Source organism: Scyliorhinus canicula, chromosome 2 (assembly GCF_902713615.1).
Source record: "Scyliorhinus canicula chromosome 2, sScyCan1.1, whole genome shotgun sequence".
NCBI classification, from domain to species: domain Eukaryota; kingdom Metazoa; phylum Chordata; class Chondrichthyes; order Carcharhiniformes; family Scyliorhinidae; genus Scyliorhinus; species Scyliorhinus canicula.
The window spans coordinates 210,289,416-210,313,245 of NC_052147.1; the positions used below are offsets into that span (position 1 = coordinate 210,289,416).

The 23,830-nt window shown below is 43.0% G+C and overlaps 1 protein-coding gene across 6 annotated transcripts in view; it reads right to left on the minus strand.

Annotated features, from left to right (window-relative positions):
• The window catches only part of LOC119961928 (serine/threonine-protein kinase tousled-like 1), a 252,762-nt gene that overhangs the window by 171,157 nt on the left and 57,775 nt on the right, over positions 1-23,830 (minus strand). For all 6 annotated transcript variants that reach the window (XM_038789486.1, XM_038789485.1, XM_038789488.1 and 3 more), the window contains exons 3-4: positions 16,627-16,736; positions 13,484-13,555 (exon numbers count right to left, since the gene is read on the minus strand). In XM_038789486.1, coding sequence (XP_038645414.1) covers positions 13,484-13,555; positions 16,627-16,736 — 182 coding nt within the window. The remainder of the gene's footprint in view (positions 1-13,483; positions 13,556-16,626; positions 16,737-23,830) is intronic.

The window sequence follows — 23,830 nt, forward strand, 5'->3', positions numbered from 1 at the left end:
GACTTGTGGGAGGAAACTGGAGCACCCGGAGGAAACCCACGCAGACACGGAGAATGTGCAGATTCCGCACAGGCAGTGACCCAGGCTGGGAATCGAACCTGGGATCCTGCCGCTGTGAAGCAACAGTGCTAACCACTGTGTTACCGTACCACCCATAAAGACATTCACCCTTTCTGTCCCACATCTTTACTTTCTGGTAACCATCCGCCATATTGCTAGCCTGTACAGTTACCTCCTCCTTGAATTTTGTTTTTCCAATTTACCCTACAACTTGACCCTCTTCCCCCCATCCCCCCCCCCCCCCCCCCCCCCATTCCATTTAAAGCCCTATTATTTACAGCCCTAGTTACACAATTCACTAGGACTCTGATTCCAGCATGATTCAGATGAAGACCATCCCATCGGAACAGCTCTCCCCTTTTCCAGTACCAGTGCCAATGTCCCATGAATTGAAACCCATTTCTCCCACACCTTTACCTCCTTAATCTTATTGACCCTGTGCCAATTAGCTCGTGGCTCAGGCAGTAATCCAGAGATTACCACCTTTTTGGTTCTGCTTTTTAATTTAGCACCTAGCTGTTCACACTCCCTTAGCAGGAACTCTGTCCGGTTCTATCTATGTCATTGATACCCACGTGGGCCACCTAGGTCCATAGGTTGATTGCTGGAATGAAAGGGTTCTCTTGGAAGGAAAAGGTTGAACAGATTGAGCTTGTATCCATTGGAGTTTACAAGAACAAACATACAAGTACCGGAGGGGGCTGGGAAAAGTAAATGCTGAGAAGTTGTTTCCCTTCATTGGGGAATCTAGAACTAAGAGGCATAGTTTCAAAATAAGTGGTCTCTCGTTTAAAACAGACATGATGGAATTTCTTCTGAGGGCTGTCAATCTTGGAAATTCTTTATCTCAGAAAGCAGTATAGCTTGGACCATGGAATAGATTCAAGGATGAGTTAGACAGATTTTTGATCTACAAGGGAATCAAGGGCAGACAAGAAAGTGGGGTCGTGTCCACAACCAGATCTCACTGAATGACCAAGAAAGCGCGAGGCCAAATGGCCTACTCCTGCTTATATCTATTATGCTCTTGCTCTCATGAAGTAATTATATCCAGAAGTAAGACATCAGTGAACTGATATATGCAGTCATGCAATGGAAACCTGTTGATCTGAAAGATGCCACCGGAGGAAATTTGAAAAGGAGCCACGGGTAACAAAGTTCCAGGGAGCAGTGGCTTTCAACACCACAAGCAGAGCTGCTGCAGTTCTGAACTAGGTTTGCTCATTCTTTTTAGCTATCATTCAATATAATTTAAGAATTTTTATAAGCTATTTAACTGCTCAATTGCACAATTGATCCAAATCCTTCTGAAAATCATTACCCACATCTCCTCAGTCCCTGCTATTCTCACGATTTTACAGTAACATTCAAATTTAATAAACTTACAGCTGGTTTCCAATAATAAGACACAAGGACAAGGGCATTAGCCCTGATGCTGCTGTACTCCATTCAAAATGTCCCCTCCTAGCCCAACAGCACACTTCTCAAGTGCACCTCTTTACATTTCCTCTTTCCCTTGAAAAAATAATCAAATCTAACATCTCACCCTATCGCAGGGTATTTAGATTTTAATTGAAGCATTTCATGTGGTAACTTCCTGAGGAGTTCACAATCTACTTGGAGATCTATCAGGCAGCACTGCACCCCACTAATCAATGCTGTCTGTTTCTTATTGAAGTGTTACACAATCAAGCACTCTCAGTCTACCCGAGAACCAGGGATAGGTTAACAGATGGTTGCAGGTGTTTAGGTCAAGATTTACCAATTTTACACAGAGATACTGGGCAGGATTCTCCTGTCCCATCTGTGGCATGACCCATTGTGAGTGAGGACGAAGAATTTGGCATTTCGGCCAAAACTTCATTCACTTTCAGTGGCACTGAAAAATCCCAGTCACGAACGAGGACGGCAGACTTCGGCCACTACGTTTGCTTCCATTTCTTCATAACCTCTCCAGTACCCAAGGATCTCTCTAGCTGCAGCTGGAACCCTGCAAAACCCCTACATCAAATCCCAAGGTTTAAGCCAGTTTATGACAAAGTGCTTTTCCACATGGATAATAACATTTTCTGGAATATACAACAGTGGAAATAAGAAGCTTCTATTTTTCTCCTTAATACTATTAACAAGTAATTAAAATATGTTATTTTCTTATCGTCTTCAGTAACTCCAACACATGTATCCTACAATCTTCTAACAATTTTCCTATTCATTCTTTATGTTACAATATTCTAATTACATTCTTTCCTAAAATCACCTCTAATATTCTCCTGGCTTTAGTTCAGAATTTTTATTTACTCCCGTCAGGACTCAGGTTGGTTGTATGAAGAAGCACAAAGTCAAGTTTCAAAAAATAAACAGTAAAATCATATCCAAGGATGCACTGGAATCAACAAGTGAGGATAACCACAGGTAATGGGAGAGATCCTTGGGTCAGATGCTTATGTTGGGATGCAAAGCTGTAACGGTGAAACATTCATTAAACAGAAACAATTAGCAATAAATAAATATACTCCATATATTTTTGTGAACAGAGTGTTTGAAATACTTTCATAGAACCCAGCTGCAAAACTATGGAATATAACTTTAGCGCATAACTTTGGAGCACTTGACAATCTTGGTTAAAAAGCAGGGAGACACAATAGCAAATTCCTTTCAGCTTTCAAATCTGGAGAAACTCCCAAGTAATGATTGCAACGGATCTGGTATCAAGGCAGAATACAGTGCAATTTTCAGCATTCTATCCACATACACATTAATAGTAACATGGTTACCAGGGACCAATCTGACAAGTGAAAGTAGATGGATACAGATAAGATTCTTTAAAATATCTTCAAATCTCCAGGAGCACTGCTCAGATTTAAAATAAAGAAAATGATTTTCTACCACACAAATGGGCTTTTTTTTTTGTTTTATTTATTCTCTTAGTCTTTCTCTCCATCTGATTGAAGACTCCCCTACCAGCTTTCCACCAGACTGTCCCTTCCCCTACTTTACTCTTTCTTCTTCCTGCATTTCTCATACTTGTTGTTTTATAATTTACTCAATTTATATTTTTTAAAGCCTGTGAAATACGCACACATATTAAGCTATTGCTGAGCACTAAGGACAGACAATTCAGACCCAATAGGCTGGGGCATCTAGAGGCAGGAAGGACAGCCTAGAATGAGCATTCTATGGATGGCGAATGTAAAAAGACTGAATGCACCTCTTTTTCTCAGCACTTGCTGCCTTAAGGTCAACTTTAAATGTCCAGTGTGAATGTTACCAAATGTCGTGAATGGGTGAATGAGTGAGCATAGAACAGTACAGCACAGAACAGGCCCTTCAAGCCTCGATGTTGTGCCGAGCATTCTCCGAAACCAAGATCAAGCTATCCCACTCCTTGTCATTCTGGTGTGCTCCATGTGCCTATCCAATAACCGCTTGAAAGTTCCTAAAGTGTCCGACTCCACTATCACAGCAGGCAGTCCATTCCACACTTTAACCACTCTCTGAGTAAAGAACCTACCTCGGTCATCCATCCTGTATGTCCCACCCTGAATCTTATAGTTATGTCCCCTTGTAACAGCTACACCCACCTGAGGAAATAGTCTCTGAACGTCCACTTTATCTATCCCCCTCATCATTTTATAAACCTCTATTAAGTCACCTCTCATCCTCCTCCGCTCCAAAGAGAAAATGATGTGGAGATGCCGGCGTTGGACTGGGGTGAGCACAGTAAGAAGTCTTACAACACCAGGTTAAAGTCCAACATGTTTGTTCCAAAGGAGCACTGCTCCTTCCTCAGGTGAATGAAGAGGTATGTTCCAGAAACATCTATATGGACAAATTCAAAGATGCCAGACAATGTTTAGAATGCGAGCATTAGCAGGTGATTAAGTCGTTACAGATCCAGAGATAGGGGTAATCCCAGGTTAAAGAGGTGTGAATTGTCTAAGCCAGGACAGTTGGTAGGATTTCGCAAGCCCAGGCCAGATGGTGGGGGATGAATGTAATGCGACATGAATCACAGGTCCTGGTTGAGGTCGTACTCATGTGTGTGGAACTTGGCTATAAGTTTCTGCTTGGCGATTCTGCGTTGTCGCGCGTCCTGAAGGCCACCTTGGCGAACGCTTACCCGGAGATCAGAGGCCGAATGCCCTTGACTGCTGAAGTGTTCCCCGACTGGAAGGGAACATTCCTGCCTGGTGATTGTCGCGCGATGTCCTTTCATTCGTTGTCGCAGCGTCTGCATGGTCTCGCCAATGTACCACGCTTCGGGACATCCTTTCCTGCAGCGTATGAGGTAGACAACGTTGGCCGAGTCGCACGAGTACGTACCGCATACCTGGTGGGTGGTGTTCTCACGTGCACTGGTGTAAAGAGTAAAGCCCTAGCTCCCTCAACCTTTCCTCATAAGACTTATCCTGCAAACCAGGCAGCATCCTGGCAAATCTCCCCTTCACCCCCCAATCCCTCCTACAATGATGCGATCAGAACTGCACACAACACTCCAAATGCGGTCTCACCAGGGCCATGTATAGTTGCAGCATAACCCCGCGGCTCTTAAACTCAAGCCCCCGTTAATAAACGCTAACACACTATAAGCCTTCTTCACGGCTCTATCCACTTGAGTGGCAACCTTCAGAGATCTGTGGATATGGACCCCAAGATCTCCCTGTTCCTCCACATTCCTCAGAACCCTGCCGTTGACTTTGTAATCAGCGTTCAAATTTTTTCTCCCAAAATGAATCACCTTGCATTTATCAGGGTTAAACTCCATCTGCCATTTTTCGGCCCAGCTCTGCATCCTATCAATGTCTCTTTGCAGCCTACAACAGCCCTCCACCTTATCTATTACTCATCCATTACATCCATGAGGTGACTGAACATAGGACGTATAAGCAGGAGTAGGCTATTCAGCCCTTCAAACCTGCTCTGCCATTCAATAAGATCATGGCTTGGTTCTCTTGTCAATCAAAAATCTGTAAAACTTAGCCTGAATAAATTCGATTACCCAGCCTCCACTGCTTTCTGGATAAGAGGATTCCATATAATAGTGACCCGTTGAGAGAGAATTTCTTCATCTATTGAAAGTTGACCTCTTAATCTTAAACTGTGTCCCCTGGTGTTAGACCCTCCTACAAGTGGAAACAACATCCCGGTATCCACCCCAGAAACTCCCCTTGGGCTGGATTCTTTGGCTGCACCCACCGCAAGATCGCCACAGAGGGGCGCAGACCCATTGACCTCGGGCGGGAATTTCCAGTCGCCGGGCGGACGCAGCCAAAGAATCCCGCCCCAACACTTTCTCCTAAATTCCAATAGGTATAGGCCCAACCTTTCATAAGATAAACCTTTTATCGCAGGAATCAGTTGAGTGAACCTTCTCTGAGCTAACACAATTATATTTTTTTTAAAATAAGGGGACCAAAACCATACATAGTATTCCATTTGTGGTCTCACCACAGCCCTGTACACTTGTTTTAAAACTTCTCTACTTTTATATTCCACTCACCTTGCAATAAATGGCAGCATTTCATTTGTCTTCCTAATCGCTTGCTGCGCCCCGCGTACTAAGTTTTTGTGATTCGTGCACCAGAACACCCAGATCCCTCAGTCTGTACCATTGTGTTCTGGAATCTCTCTCCATTTAAGTAGTAGATTGCTTTTCTCTTCTTGCCAAAGTGGACAAGTCACATTTCCCCACATTATGAAAAATACACATTTGTAATTATATCAGAGACTTAAAAAGTAAATAAAACTGGAGACACAATAATTAAAAGCATTTCCCCCATTCCACAATAATGTTCTAAGTTCCTTCCTAGTCTACTTTTAAAACAAAGTTTTCTTTCTTCGTTTTTGAGGTCTGCTTGATTAAAAATATTTCTCCAGGCAAGCAAAATCCAAGTTTTCAAAAAGCTCCCGGGTCCCATCAAGACAGCTTTGCACATGTCTACGATCAGTTGTGAAAAACACCAGTAGGTCTTTATTTTCCATCACAGTGTAGGTCTGATTGTAAAAACTGGAATCCAGCGCACATAGGTAGAAACCCAAACTTTGTTACTCCCATGATGCAGCCAATGGAACACTAATGTAACTCATCTTGAATAAAACACCTTCAATTTAACAAAGCAACAAGAAGTCAAATAACTAGCTCAGATGAAGACAGTACTACACTTCAGAATGTGTTGTTACAAACAGTGTTAATTGTTTTGAATTATACAATACTGTTCCCCATTTATCTGTCATATATCTTTGCACAATGTCTAAGTTTCAGCTTGCTGGAACAAACCTTATTGACAAACAAAGTATTAGAATATACAAAATAGTAGCAGAAGTAGGCCACACAGCCCATCATTCATGATCCGCCATTCAATATGATCACAGCTGATCCTTGCGCTCCACTTTCCCACTCGCCATATCCCTTTATTCCCTAAGACACCACAATTCGGTGCCCGTCTTACTTAGTCATTAAAATTTAAATTAGTTTTTTTGCAAGGTCAATGTTAACCAAATCGATTTTAGGTAGACAGTTGCTGCTGGCATATAAACTCAAGAAATAGGATCCCGAAAAATTGAAGCACACTGGCCAGTCTGTTAGAACTCTATGACAAGGCAAAAGCTAACTTTGTATATCTGATCTTTTACAAGTAAGGAATTGTGGAAATATACAGATGGTTCATCAGTGTCCATTGAATACAACATGGAAGATCGCTGATTCATCAGCTAAGGAGGGGTGCCAGATGATAATCTGAAAGGAAGCTTCCCTGCCCATATTTGCCTAGATGCCATGACACTTTATGGGATACCATAAGACCAAGGAGCAGAATTAGGCCACTTGGCCCACCGAGTCTGCTCCGCCATTCATTCATGGCTGATATTTTTCTCATCCCCATTCTCCTGCCTTCTCCCCATAACCCCTCATCCCCTTATTAATCAAGAACCTATCTATCCCTGTCTTAAAGACGCTCAGTGAATTGGCCTCCACAGCTTTCTGCGGCTAAGAGTTCACAGATTCACCACCCTCTGTCTGAAGAAATTCCTCATCTCTGTTTTAAAGGACCGTCCTTTCAGTCTGAAGCTGTGCCCTCAGGTTCTAGTTTCTCCAGCTAGTGGAAACATTCTCCCCACGTTCACTCTATCCAGGCCTCTCAGTATTCTGTAAATGTCAATGAGATCCCCTCATCCTTCTAAATTCCACAGAGTACAGGCCCAGAGTCCTCAACTGCTCTTCTAATGACAAGTCCTTCATTCCAGGGATCCTGTTCTGGACCCTCTCCAAGGCCAGAACATCTTTCCTTAGATAAGGGACCCAAAACTACTCACAATATTCCAAAATGGAGTCTGACCAGAGCCTTATACAGCCTCAACAGTACATCGCGGCTCTTGTATTCTAACCCTCTCGACATGAATGCTAACATTGCATTTGCCTTCTTAACTGCCATCTAAATCTGCATGTTAACCTCAAGAGAATCGTGAACAAGGACTCCCAAGTCCCTTTTGTGCTTCAGACCACCAAAACCGTTACCCATTCAGAAAATAGTCTATGCCTCTGTTCTTCCGACCAAAGTGCACAACCTCTGATTTTTCCACGTTGTATTCCATCTGCCACTTTGCCCACTCTCTTATCCTGTCCAGGTCCTTCTGCAGCCTTTCTGGTTCCTCAACACAACATGTCCCTCTACATATCTTTGAATCATCTGCAAACTTGGCAACAATGCCCTCAGTTTCTTCTTCCAGATCATTAAGTATATCATGAATAGCTGTGGTCCCAACACCACTAGTCACTGGCTGCCATCCTGAAAAGGACACCTTTCTTCCCACTCCCTGCCTTCTGCCAGTCAGACAATCCTCTATCCATGCAAGCACCTTGCGCCTAACACATGGGATCTTATCTTATTTAGCAGCCTCCTGTACGGCACCTTGTCAAAGGCCTTCTGGAAATCTAAATAGATCACGTCCACTGGTTCACCTTGGTCTAACTTCCTCAAAAGAATTCTAACAGATTTATCAGGCACAACTTCCCCTTGACGAATCCATGCTGACTCAATCCTATTTTACAATGCACTTCTGTGTACTCCATAATAATAGACTCAAATCTTTAAAACCGAAGTAAGGTGAGCCAGCTGATAATTTACTGTCTTCTGCCTCTCTCCCTTCTTAAACAGGGGTGTGACATTTACCACTTTCCAACCCTCCGGGACCCTCCTGAAAGATCACTACCAATGCCTCCACAATCTTCCTCAGCTATCTCCTTCAGAATCCTGGGGTGTGGTTCATCTGGTCCAGTTTATTTATCCACTTTCAGACTTTTTCAGTTTCCCCAACACCTTCTCCTTAGTGATGTCCACTTCACTCACCTCTGCCCCCTGATTCTCCAGGAGTTCTGGTATGCCACTTGTGTCTATGAAGACTGATGCAAAGTACCTATTCAGTTCCGCTGCATTTCTTTATTCCCTATTACTACTTCTCCAGTTTCATTTTCCAGTGGTCCAACATCCATTCTTGCCTCCCTTATCAAAAAAAACTCTCAAAATCTTTATTATTAGCTAGCTTATACTACTAAGCGGCATGCACTCATGTTTCACCTTCTCCCCCTTTATTTTTTTTTTTAGTTATCCTCTGCTTGCTTTTAAAGGCTTCCCAGTCCTCGGGGGCCTGTATATAAAGGGTCTTTTATCCTTTGCAATTCCTCAACTTTATGCACACAGATTCTACGCCTTCCGACCCTATATCGCTTCTTGCTATCAATTTAAGTTCATTTCTTACTAACAATGCAACCTCCCCCTCCCCCATCTGCCTGTCCTTTCGATAGGACACATGTCCTTGGATATTTAAATCGCAGCACTGATCCCTTTGCAGCGATCTCTCTGAGGCCCACAACATCGTAACCTCCAATTTAAATGTGCTCAACAAGCTCATTTATCTTGTTTCGTAAACTGCGTGCATTTAGGTACAATACCCTCAGTCCTGCATTGACTGCCCCCTTCTCACATGTCTTCTTTCTTGCTGTGCCTGAAGTTGGATTCCTGTCGCTTTCTATACTCTCTGTTCTATTACATGTTTTGGAAACTTTACTAACCTTTCCTGAGCCCTCGGCCCCTTTAAATCTTTTAAAATCCTCATCATTTTTTAAAAATTTAAAGTACCCAATTTTTTTTAACCAATTAAGGGCAATTTAGAGTGGCCAATTCACCTACCCGGCACATCTTTGGGTTGTGGGGCGAGACCCACGCAAAAACGGGGAGAATGTGCCAACTCCACACGGACAGTGACCGGGGCCGGGATCAAACCCAGGTCCTCGCCATCGTGAGGCAGCAGTGATAACCACTGTGCCGCCCCAGAATTTTTCACCTTTAATTAAAATTTTAACCAAGCAGAATAAATGATTGAGACAAATAAATTAGATTAAAGTCGGAATTAAAATATAAGCAAACTTCAAAAATGTATATTTATTTTATCATAATGGAGAATAGAGAAACGTGACATCTGTTAATGTGACACATCAGGGAGGGGTCTTACACCACCAGGTTAAAGTTCAACAGATATGTTTGGAGTCACTAACATTCGGAGTGCAGCTCCTTAATCAGGTGAGTGATGAGGGGAGCCATCAGAGAAGGAAAGGAGATACCTGGACACTGTTTCAGGAGGCAGTCACGCCCCTTAGACTAACTAACTTGAATTCGGCCAGTGGTCAGGTTGTGGCTGCGAGTGAGACAGGTAGAGGGATCAAGGAGATATGGTTGTAGGAGCCTCAGCCCTCGATGTTCTCGAACAAGTCTTGCTACCTGTGTGGACAAGGACAGGGACTGCAGAGGGGATGAGCAAACTGATGACAGCACCATGGTACAGGGAGCCATTCAAGTGAGGGAGAGAAAAGAAATGTTGTTGTAATTGGCGATAGTATAGTTAGGGGCATAGTATAGTTAGGGGCATTGACACTGTTCTACGAGACCCTCGATCCTGTCACAAGGCTGTGTTGCCTGCCTGGGCTGCAGAGGAATTTGGAGTGCGAGGGTAAAGAGTTATCGTGGTCCACAGTTAAAAACCTCATCAGAAAATATTTTCTTTTTGAAGATTTTAGTGTTGCAGTCATCAGGATAGTTCGCAAGAATACCAATAGCAAAGGAAACAGCAAATTATGCTGCCGATTGGTTGGCAATTAGAAGAGGCGTTGCCATGGAGAATGCAACATGGTAACTGCCAAGCGTTTGTTCAAATTCAAACCACGCAGGTCAACTCTGGTTGGACAAGTCAATGCCATGAGGAATGTACCAGGGAATGGCTGTCCCCAAGCTTGTTTAGTTGAAAAGGGTACAATGCACAGACGTGCTCCTTCTGTCAAAAAAAGAACAAGGCCATGTATGTGAATATATGTAAGCTCTAGCATGGGATACTATTTTGGTTGAACCAATTAAACTAAAGTAAACAAATTGAGGGATAAATCGGAAAAGCGGCCCCTTTAAGGGATACTGCATTAAACAAAAACAAATGGATAAAAAAAAAACTTTAAACATTAAATCACAATATAATCAAATGAGTCAAACATCCAGTCCCCACAGTTCCCACCAGGCATAGACCCCTCAATAGTGCCGGCAGACACCGTATGCTCCCTCTCCAGGGTCACCTGGCCACAAATATAGATGCGGTAGCGGGGCAGACAGTTAGGCTAGAAGACTTCCTCCATCGCCTGCTGCCGGGATCTGTTTATGGCGAGTTTGGCTAGGTCGAGGAGGAAGTCCTCCTCTTTCCCCACTCCTCTCCGCACCGGTTGCCTGTAAATCAGGAACATGGGACTGAAGTGCAAAAAACTGCAACAAAAGGTTTTTCAAATGACAGAAAAGGGGGTGCAGTCTATTAAAACTTACATACAGGTGGTCACCGATTCCACAAGGCTGCAAAATGCACAGGTACCATGTTAGTCCGCGAACCAGTACGCTCTACCATTGCATGGGACTGCTGCAAGCTCAACATGCCACCCCAGGTCACTGATGGTAAGGGGGAGGATCCTGTATGGAGAGACCTCCACTAGGGTCCTCCACCTCCGCAAGGCAACTGAGCACACCAGGGCATGTGAGAGCAAGGAAGTGAAGGTGTGCACAACAACCCATAAAGAAAACCCCTCCACACAGTGCTAAAGGGCACGGAGGGCATTTCCACAAGGCGGCTCAGGATGTGGGATTCGGGCTCCCGAGAGACGGGTCGGGGACTGGGACCAATGTCAAATTCCATCTGAGCAGCGATATACTCAGACAGGAACAACCTTTGCCTCCTCATGACCACCAGTGCTATCAGATCAGACAATGGCAAGCTTAAGATCATGGGTGGCATTGGCTAGGAGTTGGACAATGCTGAACCACATTGCGAATCCGACTGATAATCCTGAATTGGTTTACATTGTAATTCTTAACATAATTAAGATTGTTTAGCAAGTCTTATCCAATCACGGAATCACATCTAATGTTGGACAATATTGTTTTTAGTTTTGCAACCACAGGCTTGTACCTTGTTGCAAACAGTGGAAGGAACGCGCTGTTCAATATGATCTGCTGCCAGTCGGGATGTGCAGCCTGCCTACCTAGCATCAAACCGGCACTGAAATTAATACGCCACATTTCTCATTCGTGCGGTAGGAGAACTATTTTTTGGCTTGCCGGAAGCATCCTGCTGGAGGAGAATACCACTCTTGTTGCTATTGCAAAGTAACAGCGTGAAAGGGCTAGCTTCAATTGTTCAAAGTTTTGGGACACCTTACCCTTCCATGGTAATTGGAGATAGATTGGACACTTTTCACAACAAAAGTGGCAGCCTTTAGCCCATTCATGAGTTTGCACGATATACAGTGAGCAATGATCTGATCAGGGTCGCCATCAACAGATATACAAAATACTAAAAGAGATTGATGAAGTAAACGTAAACCGAATGTTCCCCCTTGTGGGTAATCTAGAATGTGAGGTCAAAGATATAGGTTGAGGAGTGGTAGATTTAGAACGGAGGGGAGGAAGAACTACCTCTCGCAGAGGGTGGTGAATTTGTAGAACTTGCTGCCCCATAGTGCAGTGGAGTCTGAGTCATTAAATGGTTTCAAGAAGGATATATACATTTCCGATTTAAAAAAACACATTAAAGGGATATGGGGAACAGGTAGGGAGATGGAAATGCTGTACCCTATTTTAGCATCAAGCTTGCACGATTAGCAAATGGCTTGGGACCTAGTTATGTGGTTGTAACCGGGTAGTTATTTGACTAAAGCAACCTAACTGAAATACTTCTGCCTAGATTGGAAGCTGTAATTTATAGTTATTTTCCTTCATCATGAACATGTAGCTGTGATATAGATTTTGTTACAAAAACAAATCTTCCTTTTTAAATGAACACAAGCCTGAAAGAGGACTGCCAAAAGTCACCTGACCTTTTCAGCTCCAATGTGGTCAAACTTCCAAAAAATTTAAAATGGATCGCAGGTAGACATATCCAGACATTTGTAATTCAATTTTGATTTCCCCATAGGTAAACTGAAACTCAGTCTGGCTTCCCTTGAAATGTGAATAGCTCTTTTCCACCTCCTGAAACTGGGACAATGGGAATTATTCATGTTAATGGTGAAGACATTTAAAATGTGCATTACCTAGGCTAAAAAGACAATGGTTGGGATGTCCCCAGGCTAACCCAATACTTAATATGGGAGCATGATTCAACAGTTTGGGATAGCAGCGTATTGAAGTTCTGGTACTGTATAAAAGCAGGCTGCAAATAATCATTTTGTGTGCAGAACCTCAGGAAGAACTAAGAGAAACAACTTCAGAGAGGGGTTTGGGCTAAGGGAGGACAAAGAAATCAAGTACTGTTTCTGCCAAAAAGGCCCAGGCAATCTGCAAATGCCGTAACTGCAGAATTTCGGGGAGGAATAGAAAACCTTCACACTCTACCAAAAACCTGCTGAATCCACCAGAGAGAAGCAAACACCAACTGGTTGACTGCTGAAGCTATCGAAGCTGCTACCCAAAATTCAAGTTTCAGCCCCTTCACTTCAGAAACAAAGGAACTCAAGCATCCGGCCTGCAACGATACCTCAGAGACTGATTTGAAATCTCATCTTTAAGTATCTTTTTCCTTTATCTCAATTTTAATCTTTGTATCTGTATTTTTTAGCTCAGAACGTACGTAAATAACTTTCAGCAGTTGCTTTCATCTTAAAATTTGTCTCCTGGTTCAACCATTCATAAATTAAAATGGGTATACATAAACAAATTCTCAGCTCACGCACGCTTTAAGGAAACACCTTTTACTTGGTTGAGACATCCCAATTGATATATTTATAACATTAATTTTGATTGATTATGCGTAGTGCAACATCACTTTCCAAAGTTAAACGCAAATTCCAATCCCATTAGCCGCAAGCGCAGGCTAACTAAGAAAAATGAAACTCCATACATACCTCTGACTCTTTGTCACTTAATGATCCAAGACTTCCAAAACTGTGGTTAGAACATTCATTATTTGTTAATGCCTGTTTTTTAAAAAGTAAACAAAGATTAGTAAACAAGGATTCAAAATGCAATTGCAGAGGTAGATATATACCTCCATTTATCTGGTTCTGTACATTTTGAAATGTGCTCTAATCATGCAACTTTGTATCATTTTTATTAGATTTGTTGCTAGTTTGAATATCTAGTTCATGGTTCAAGTTATTTTAGAGGTAAAATTTAGTTCTGGGAAGATTAAAGCTGAACTGCAGAAAATGGGATAAATGCAACTAAAGCAACTTACACTTAGAAGTTGGGGCTTTGTGAACTTATGGGTTTTTTTCTTTCATGGTATATGGGCATCGTGGTAAGCGCTGCCCATCCCTAATTGCCCTTGAGCTGAATGGCATGCTAGAGTATTTCAAAGTCAACTACATTGCTGTGGGTCTGAAGTCACATGTAGGCACATCAGCCAAGGATGAAAGATTTCCTTCAGGAAATCAAGGATGTTTCAAGGATGAAAGATTCTCCGTTACGCCGGCTGGTCAATGGGGTTTCCCGTTGTGGGACAGCCCCATGCTGTCGGGAAACCCCTGGGCCCCAGCAAAACGGAGAATCACACTTCCGGAAAATCCCACCAGGGTTGTCTACACTGTTTGCAAAGAAGTGCAGTCCAGAGAGATGTTTTGTATTGAGAGTTAGAGCTTAATTAATTTAAAAGCATTCAGGGAACCCTAAAAGGTTAGGTCATTATGGAGATGGAAGGAGCTCAAGGGTCTCTGGTGTGAATTTATCTGCATGTTTTCTGGGAAGGAGATAGCTGCAGTTTTAACATGGTGAGGTTTGAATCTCAGAGAAGCTTCGAGAACCATCAGTGCAGTTAAGGCTCAGGAGATGTTCTGGAGAGCTGAGAAGGTGGTGGGTCACTGGTTCCATGCTGGAGAGAGAGGGATCAAAAGCAACCTAAGAGTCACTTAAAGCTCAGTGCAGCTGGTGAATAGATTCAGAGAAATCCTGGGGCAGGGCTAGCGCAGTGAGGCTAGTTGTCCCCAAACAGTTGGAAGTGAGCTGGTAACTAGAGACAGGAGTGTAGCTTTGTAAATCCCGTGGGATGCAATCTCAGATGGGGAGGCAACCATCGGAAGGTGAGCAGTTGTCAAGGCAGTCCAAATCAGAGTAGCATTTGTTGGAATTCGGAGATGAGATCTTTGAAAGCAAAAAGAGTTGAAATCCCTTGTGAAGACAACAGATTTCGAACCAGGCTTTGCAGCTCTCAGTGGTCACTAATATATGGGTGCATTGCCGAAGAACCCCTGGGGTTTGCCTTGATCACATCTGCCCTTAATGTGGTTTGGTGTGATCAACCATGGCTGGTCTGTTAATTCATATTTAGCTCATACTAATTCTGAATGCCAAGAGTATAAGTACATTGGTTACTATACAAAGTCAGAAAAGTAAAAGTTTATTTGGATTGTTTTTAAACCATGGAATCTTGTGGGTTTTTTCTCCTAATGGGTAACTGGGATTTCAAATTTTGACTACTTAAATCTGGTCCTTCACTGGATCTGAACTATTTTAATGGCTGATATAATCCTCAAATTTGTGGTCAGAATTTCAATATCACTTTTTTTTTTAATGAATTTAGAGTACTCCATTATTTTTTTCCAATTAAGGGGGAATTTAGCATGGATAATCCACCTACCCTGCACATCTTTGGGTTGTGGTGGTGAAACCTACGTAAACACGGGGAGAATGTGCAAACACCACATGGACACTGACCCAGAGCCGGGATCGAACCTGGAACCTCAGCGCCGTGAGGCAGCAATGCTAACCACTGCGCCATTGTGCTGCCCTTCAATATCACTTTTGTCTCACTTGACGTTATTTATGTTGTTTAGAAATGTGCCAAAATAGATCTATCCTTATTCACTTGATACATAAATGGTGAATTAACTCCATGCTGGCTGAAATGAAGAGAACCATTAGATTACATCTGGTTAAAGACCGGTTAAAGACCATACAGTGAAGAACAGATAACCATAGCAACTTGCAGAACCTGGCCCCAGCTTGGCTGGACCTCTATTTAACTCGACTAGATGAAAGACACTGTGAAAGAAAACAAAAGGAATGTGAATCAATCCTGGTTGTACTTGAAGCATATGGTTGGTAAGCAACTGCTCGAGAGATATGGTTCAAAATTAAAAGGACTAAAATCCCCAATCAATTAAGGATGTGTTTCCTCACTGCTCTGCAATACTTTACTGCTTTCTACCAGGATGCAGATTTATAGCTTGCTTCTAGAGCGGCTGACCAAATTAGATAAAACACTACAGCCTGGGGCCATCAAAATACCTAGGTCTTCAACAACCCTAACACACATATATATATATATATATATATAAAAACTTTCATTACGAGGCTAGAGGTTAGAAATTGTTTTATTATAAACTCGATTGTATATTAAACACAAAACTAAATCATGTGATTATTTCATCACATATAAATTAAAAACTTGTATTTATACAGTACCTTTAACATAATGAAACATACCAAGGTCAATCACGAGTATAATAAAACAAAGAATATTACTAAACCACATATGGAGATATCAAATTAGATTACCAAAAGCTTAGGCAAAGAGGCAGGTTTTAAGGAGTGTCTTAAAGGTAGAACCCGAGATATGGAGGTGGAATGGTGTAAGGATGGAAGTCCAGGGCGTGGGGCCTTAGGCAACTGAACACACAACCACAAATGGTAGGACAAATCGGAATGCTCAAGAGGCCAGAATTCGAGGAACACAATATGTCGCCGAACTGTGGGGCTGAAAGATATTACAGAGACAGGAACAAGGGTGAGAATTTAATATCAAGATGTTGCTTGACCAGAAACCAAGGCAGAGCAGCAAACACTTAAGTGATAGGGAACAGGATTTGCTGTAGGTTTAGATATCAGTCGCAGGGTTTTGGATTGCCTGTTTACAGAGGATAAAATGTGGAAGACCAGACTAGAGTGCTTTGGAATAGTCAAGTTTAGAAGTAATAAAGGCACGGATAAGGGTTTGAACAGCATCAACAATGCCCTCCTCTAAACAAACTATGAACTAAACAAGACTTACTTTAGCTCCTGTGCTTCCACTTCCACTCCCAGTGCTCACACCACCTGTAAACCTTGCCTCTAGCAATTCCTGACGTCGAGGATCCAAGCTATGGAGCTCTTCCATTGCACCTTTAAACAAATACAACATCTTATACAACATCTTAGGTGAAATAGCTTCGCTCAGCAAGAAAGCATTTTCTGTAGTCCGGCAAGTTTAGAAAACTAATTTTTGGATTATTACTCAAATGGAAAATATTTTAGATATGACAATGCTGACCAAACAGAAATAACCAAAAATATGCGACTGTAAATAATTTGGGTGAATTACTGAACTATTTTCCCCCACATCACCCCAGCCAAATTTTATTCCTCCTCACCCCACTTACTACCTCTCAGTCATTAGCAGTGTTTCACAATTGACTAGATGGCTACAGAAATGTGGTTGAAGGATGTACAAGATGAAAAAAAGCTCATCTCTTTCCTGTCGCTCATTCTTTATTTGAAAACTAAAAAGATAAAATGGGATATGCATAAAGCACCCTTCTCTCCTTTACATTCCCCTAAATTGTGCATGTAATGGAAAAAAGTGGGCATTGTACATAATATTGCATTCATGAACCAGACTTCATATTCCATGCACAACGAGCTATAATTTTTTAATATTCACATCAGGTAGAGTTGTATGAAACAGACGACAGAATCGAACAATGCAATCATTCCTCATCCGGATCAGTTAATGGGGTTTGTCAAAAGTGGAGATAAACTAGTTAAAATCTTCGATCATAAATAATAATTACTTATGATGTGGAGATGCCGGTGTTGGACTGGGGTGAGCACAGTAAGAAGTCTTACATCACCAGGTTAAAGTCCAACATGTTTGTTTCAAACACTAGCTTTCGGAGCACTGCTCCTTCCTCAGGTGAATGAGGAAGGAGCAGTGCTCCGAAAGCTAGTGTTTGAAACAAACATGTTGGACTTTAACCTGGTGTTGCAAGACTTCTTACAATAATTACTTAGGTTTGGAGTAAGGAAAGATAAAAAAAAAAATTATAAAAGCATGCAGGATAAATACCCGACCTCTGCACTTTTGAATTTATAGACACTTTCCAATGCAAATCATTGCTCATGTACAAACACCAGATTAAGGATTTAGCAAACATTTTAAACTGCAAATTAATATATGCAGTTTATCACCATTAAAAATGCGAAACCCCACCATCACCACTCTCCACCACTTAACTGGTCTCCAATTTTGTCACATGGCTTGCCCAACATCCAGCACAAGATTGGCAGAAATTTTCTCCAAATAAATATTGGGGAGAATGAAAACAGTTTTCAGTTCCTGCCACAAACTTCACATCCTAGCCACTGAACTCCATCTTGGGAGGCTGAAACAAGCCATTCGCAACCCCGATCTCCTATTTTATGGAGTTCCAATCACATATTCATTACATCATCAAAATGATCGAATCTCAGCTCCTTAAACCATCGCCCCTCTCCACTCCATTTCAGTTCATTTGCTGCTCAAACCCTCATCCTCACATCTTTGTTATCTTCAGATTTTTCATTTCTAATGTTCCCCTGGCTAGACTCTCGTTTTCCACACTCCATGAACTTGAGCTCATCCAAAACTCACTGTTCATATCCCAGCATGCACCAAGGTCGCTGACATTGGCTCCTGGTCCCACAATACCGCTTTAAAATTCTTATTCTGGTTTTCAAATACCTTCATGACTCTGCCCTCCATCTTTGAAAACACCTCTAGCCCTACTTTTTTTTTTTCTTTGTTCATGGGATGTGGGCACTGCAGGCTGTGCCCATCCCTAATTGCCCTTGAGGGGACAGTTCAGAGTCAACCAAATTGCTGTGGGTCTGGAGTCACATGTAGGCCAGACCAGGTAAAGACGGCAGATTTCCTTCTCTAAAGGACATTAATGAACCAGATGGGGTTTTACAGCAATCGACAATGGTTTCATGGTCATCATTAGACTTTTAATTCCAGATTTTTATTGAATTCAAATTTCACCATCTGCAGTGGTGGGATTTGAACCTGGGTCCCGCTCTGGTTTACTAGTCCAGAGACAATATTACCACACTACCCTCTCCCCTACATTCCAAGATCTTCGTGCTCCTCAAATTCTGCCCTCTTCAGCAATCCTTATTTTATCAGTCCCCCAACACTATGTTTTCACCTGCCAAGACAACAGGCCCTGGAATCTCTCCTTAAACCTCTCCAATTCCATAGCTCACTCTCTCTTCTGCATGAAGACATGCCTTAAATCCTATTATATTGCCTATATTTTTGGTCACCCATCCGAACGTGATTTACTCCTAGTGTGGCTTGGTGTCTTTGAAACATCTTGGAATATTTCACGTCAAAAGCGCTATGTAAATACAAGTTTGTGGATCATAGTGCTTCACCAACATTATCAGCTGCCAAAGTTAACAAGAGGTTTAAAACATTTGACCCAAATTTCTAGTTCACAAAAGATTTGCGGACAAAATATGAAGCCTTAACATACCTCTTCCATTACATCAAAGCACATATAATATAGCGAGCAAAACTACCATTCTCCTTCAATCAGCATGGTCTCGACACTTACAGTAAAAATAATAATTAACCAAACCCACTATCCTGCATCCATCAGTTTCCAGGTTACTTCAAACAGGAATCCAAAACATACTGAAAAATAGAGTCTAAGAACGAACGACAGCAAAACACTTCCAAAGTCAAATAAAATGTTCACTATTTCTCTCTCCACAGATGCTATCAGGCTTGAGTTTTTTCAGCATTTTCTGTTTTTATATCTGCTGAGAATAAGTTTATTTCAATCCATGCCATCAAGTCATGAAGAAGGCAGCCTAAAGTTCTGATATTCAATACACATTATTCTAATGCCACCCGACACACTGGATCCCCCACCGCATCTCTAACTACTCTCCACCCATGAATCCCCAGTGTCAGCTGGTAGCCTGGAGAGTATCTCCAGTGGTTTGCAGTAGAGTCCAAGTGTGAGCCACCATAGATGGGAGAGCTGCAACAAGCAATCCAATAGATGGCACAACAGTCCAGCTAACCAGCGTTTTATAACTGGTTTAGCATAACTCCCTTGCTTTTGTGCACTATTCCTCTCTTAATAAAATCAAGGGTCCCATCTGCTTTTTACTTAAGAAACTTCTCGGCTTGCCCAGTCACCTTCAAACATTTGAGTACATGCATCTCCAGGTCTATTCCTGCGCCGTTTTATATTGTACTATTTAGTTCACATCGGCGGTCTTCATTCTTCCTATCAAATGTATTAGATACCAGCAGAAGTTAGTTTTCCATTCTTCCTATCAAATGTATTAGATACCAGTTAGTTTTCAAGTGTATATACACAGGGTAATAATCTACAAATTAGTTGTTGCATAATATATAATTCTCATGAGCACAACCCAAAAACAAAACTAAACTTTTAACATTTTTCAACAAAAGCAAAAATAGACGCAGGTTCATTTTTCTGTTCTTCTCCTAGTCAGACAATGACAAGATTGTTCCAACAAGAATGATGTTTGACATAGCTTTTATCACTACTGCATTTCACACTACCAATGCCCCAATATTTCTGCTTTTGTAATATACAGAGGATAGTGAAGGCAAAGACTTCCTTTAAATTATTTTATCTAATCGTTCATCCTGGCTCTCTTCAGAATCCACCTCGTCATTGAAAAGCAGCAGAAATTATTTAACGGGGTGGGGGTTCCAGGGCTTTTCCCCAGTCAGATTTCAGACAGGTTTCAAGCTACTTTTTAAAATTTGATCCTTCTGCAATAAGCCGTTTTGGGGAATGCGCAAATGTTCATGTCAGATTTGGCTCTTACTGCAACTTTTAAGTGTCAAATATAAAAGTCATTCGGTAATAATACTCAAGCTAAAATCTAAACTTGAATAAAATAACTATTTTTTTAAAAAAGAAAAGCAGAATGGCACTACATGGATCTCGTTAGACATTAACCTCCAAGCCAAGTTATGAACAGCAAGTGAAAAAGTGAATTACCCTAGTAGAATATTACATACATATATTCTTACAATGGAAGCTCAGTTAACTCATCTCACAGAATCATAGAAGGAGGCCATTCGGCCAATCGAGTTTACACCAGCCCTTGAAAGAGTATTCTCCTTAAGCCCATGCCTCCACCCTACCCCGGAACCCAACCTAATCTTTTTGGACACAAAGGAGCAACTTAACATGGCCAACCCACCTAACCTGCATATCTTTGGACTGTGGTGGGAACCAGAGCACCCGGAGGAAACCCACGCAGACATGGGAAGAAAATGCAAACTCCACACAGTCAGAGGCCAGAACTGAACCTGCGTCCCTCGAGCTGTGAGGCACTAGTGCTAACCATTGTGCCACCGTGCCGCCCATAAAAATTTAAGAGTACTCAATTTTGTTTCCCCAATTAAGGGCAATTTAGCGTGGCCAATTCACCTACACTGCACTTCTTTTTGGGTTGAGGGAGTGAAACCCACCAGACATGAGAGAATGTGCAAACTCCACACGAACAATGACCCTCTAGCGTCGTGTTGAATTAATTGTAGCGAAACTTAGAATTAACGTTTTAATTTCTCATCACTTGGATGTACGACAATTACTTCAAAATCTACCAAATCCAGTTTGAGTTGAGCATCACTGGAACATTGCAGCAGGCCAAGGACAGGCATGTGGGCATGGGAGCAGGGTCATGTGTTAAAATGGCAAGCAACGGGAAGGGCAAGGTCCTGAACGCACACAGACCTCAGGTGCTCAGGAAAGCAATCACCCAGTCTGCGTTTGGTCTCTCCAATATAGAGGCTCCCAATACATTGGGAGCAGGGAATGCAATAGGTCAGATTGAAAGAGGTGCAAGTGAAACACTGCTTAACCTGGAATGAGTGTTTTGGGCCTGGGATGTTAAGCATGGAAGAGGTAAAGGGACAGGTGTTACACCTTCTGTGATTGCATGGAAAGGTGCCATGGGTGATGGGACAGGAGTTGGGTATGGAGGAGGAGTGGACTAGATTATCTTGGAAGGAACGGTCTCTGCGGCATGCTGACAGAGGGAGTGAAGGGAAGATGTGTTTGACGGTGGCATCACGCTGGAGTTGACGAAAATAACGGAGGATTATGCTTTGCATACGGAGGCTGGTGGGGTGAAATGTGAGAACGAGGGGGACTCTATCCTTGTTCTGGGAGGGAGGGGAGGGGGAGGACAGTGGTGCGGGAGAATGACTGCGCACTGTTGAGGGCCCTGTCAATAACTGTAGGTGGAAAATCATGGTTGAGGAAGAAGGAACACATTTTCAAAGCACCATATTGGAAAGTGGTGTCATCGGAACAAATGCGACGGATGCAAAGGAGCTGAGAGAAAGGGATAGAGTCCTTACAGGGTGTAGGGTGTGAAGAGCTGTAGTCCAGATAGCTGTGGGAGTCAGTGGGCTTGTAGTGGATATTAGTAGGTAGTCTATTGCCAGAAATGGAGACAGAAAGATCAAGGAAGGGAAGGGAAGTATCAGAGATGGACCAGGTGAAAGTGATGGAGGGGTGGAAACTGGAAGCGAAGTTGATGAATTTTTCCAGGTCCAGGCGAGAGCATAAAGAGGCACCAAAATAGTCATCAACGTACCAGTAAAGGAGTTGCTGGAGGGGACCTGGTTAGGCCTGGAACAAGGAATGTTCCACATACTCCATAAATAGGCAAGCATAGCTAGGACCCATGCAGGTACCCATTGCTACACCTTTGATTTGCAGAAAATGGGTTGAGTTAAAGGAGAAGTTGTTGAGAGATAGAACAAAGTTCAGCCAGGCGGAGGAGAGTGGTGGTGGATGGCAATTGTCCCGGTCTCTTTTCGAGAAAGAAGCGAAGAGATCTCAGGCCATCCTAATGTGGGATGGAGAGACACAAAATTATTTTACCACTTGTGTGGGATTTGTTCAGGGGGTGAATCCAACAATCCAGAAAACAGTACTACAAAGGAAAAGAAGCATGGGAGGCTTGGCCCTCCCGCCCAACATGCAATACTACCACTGGACAGCAATAGTCGAAAGAGTGAGAGGATGGGTGGATGAACCAAAACACAGAATGGGTGAGGATGGAAGAGTCCTCCTGTACAGGAATGGCCCTCCGTGCCCTCACCACGGCAGCGCTCCCAGCCGTGCCAATAAAACATTCAATAAGTCCAGTAGTGGTAGCAACAGCATACTCAAGGACCCCAAGAGACACAATGTTAGGGGTGTTACTGGGCACGGACAGTCTGGGAAAGGGAGAACTGCGGGAACCTGTATGGACGAATTTTGGAAAGGACTGGCTCGCTCCCCACTGGATTTAACAAGGGAAAAAATGGGAGGAAGAGGTAGGGACTGAAATAGAGTGGGGACTCAGGAGCGAAGCACTGAAACGGGTCAGCTCCACCTCCTCCTGTGCAAGGCTAAGCCTTATGCAGCTAAACATGGTGCACAGAGCACACCTGACAAGAACCCGAATGAGCATGTTCTTCCCAGAAGTGGCAGCCCTCTTCGAAGCCAAGTCCAAGGTTGTGGGGGTGAGGGTGGAGCCGTCCCCTCGAGTACCAGTCTTTGGGATATCGGACCAGCCAGAATTACATATGGGGAAGAGGGCTGATGCCCTTGCCTTTGCTTCCCTAATCGCCCGCTGGAAAATCCTGCTTGGCTGCCAATTAGCAGCACCATCCACAGCTGCAGACCTGCTGGCAGACCTATCGGAATTTCTCCACCTGGAGAAGATTACATTCACCATCAGAGGGTCAGAGGAGAGCTTAAACACTATGTGGAAGACATTCACCAAGTTGTTCCAACCACAAGAGCCAACGGGAGCACAGGAAGCAGACAGAAATCAGATGGGGGGGGGGGGGGGGGAAATGAGGGTGAGGGTTGGAGACCAGCGGAAACAGGGAGAGGCCAGAAAGCAGCCGACACTGAACCAGAGGGCCAAACAGAAGGCCTCCTGAAAGCAAACCCTCAAAAACAGGCGACAAGATGATGAGGGGAGAAGAACGGAGGAGAAGTCAAGGAATGAGGGGGGCGGAGGGGGGCGCTGCCCACATAAAACACCAGACAACTACCCACGGTGAAGTAAAGGGCCAAGGAAAGGGCCCTGAAACAGCGAAAAATGGGAGATGAGAGCGAGGGACCACACAACGAAACAGAACTTGTAACCGTCTCATCTATCTGTAACCGTCTCAT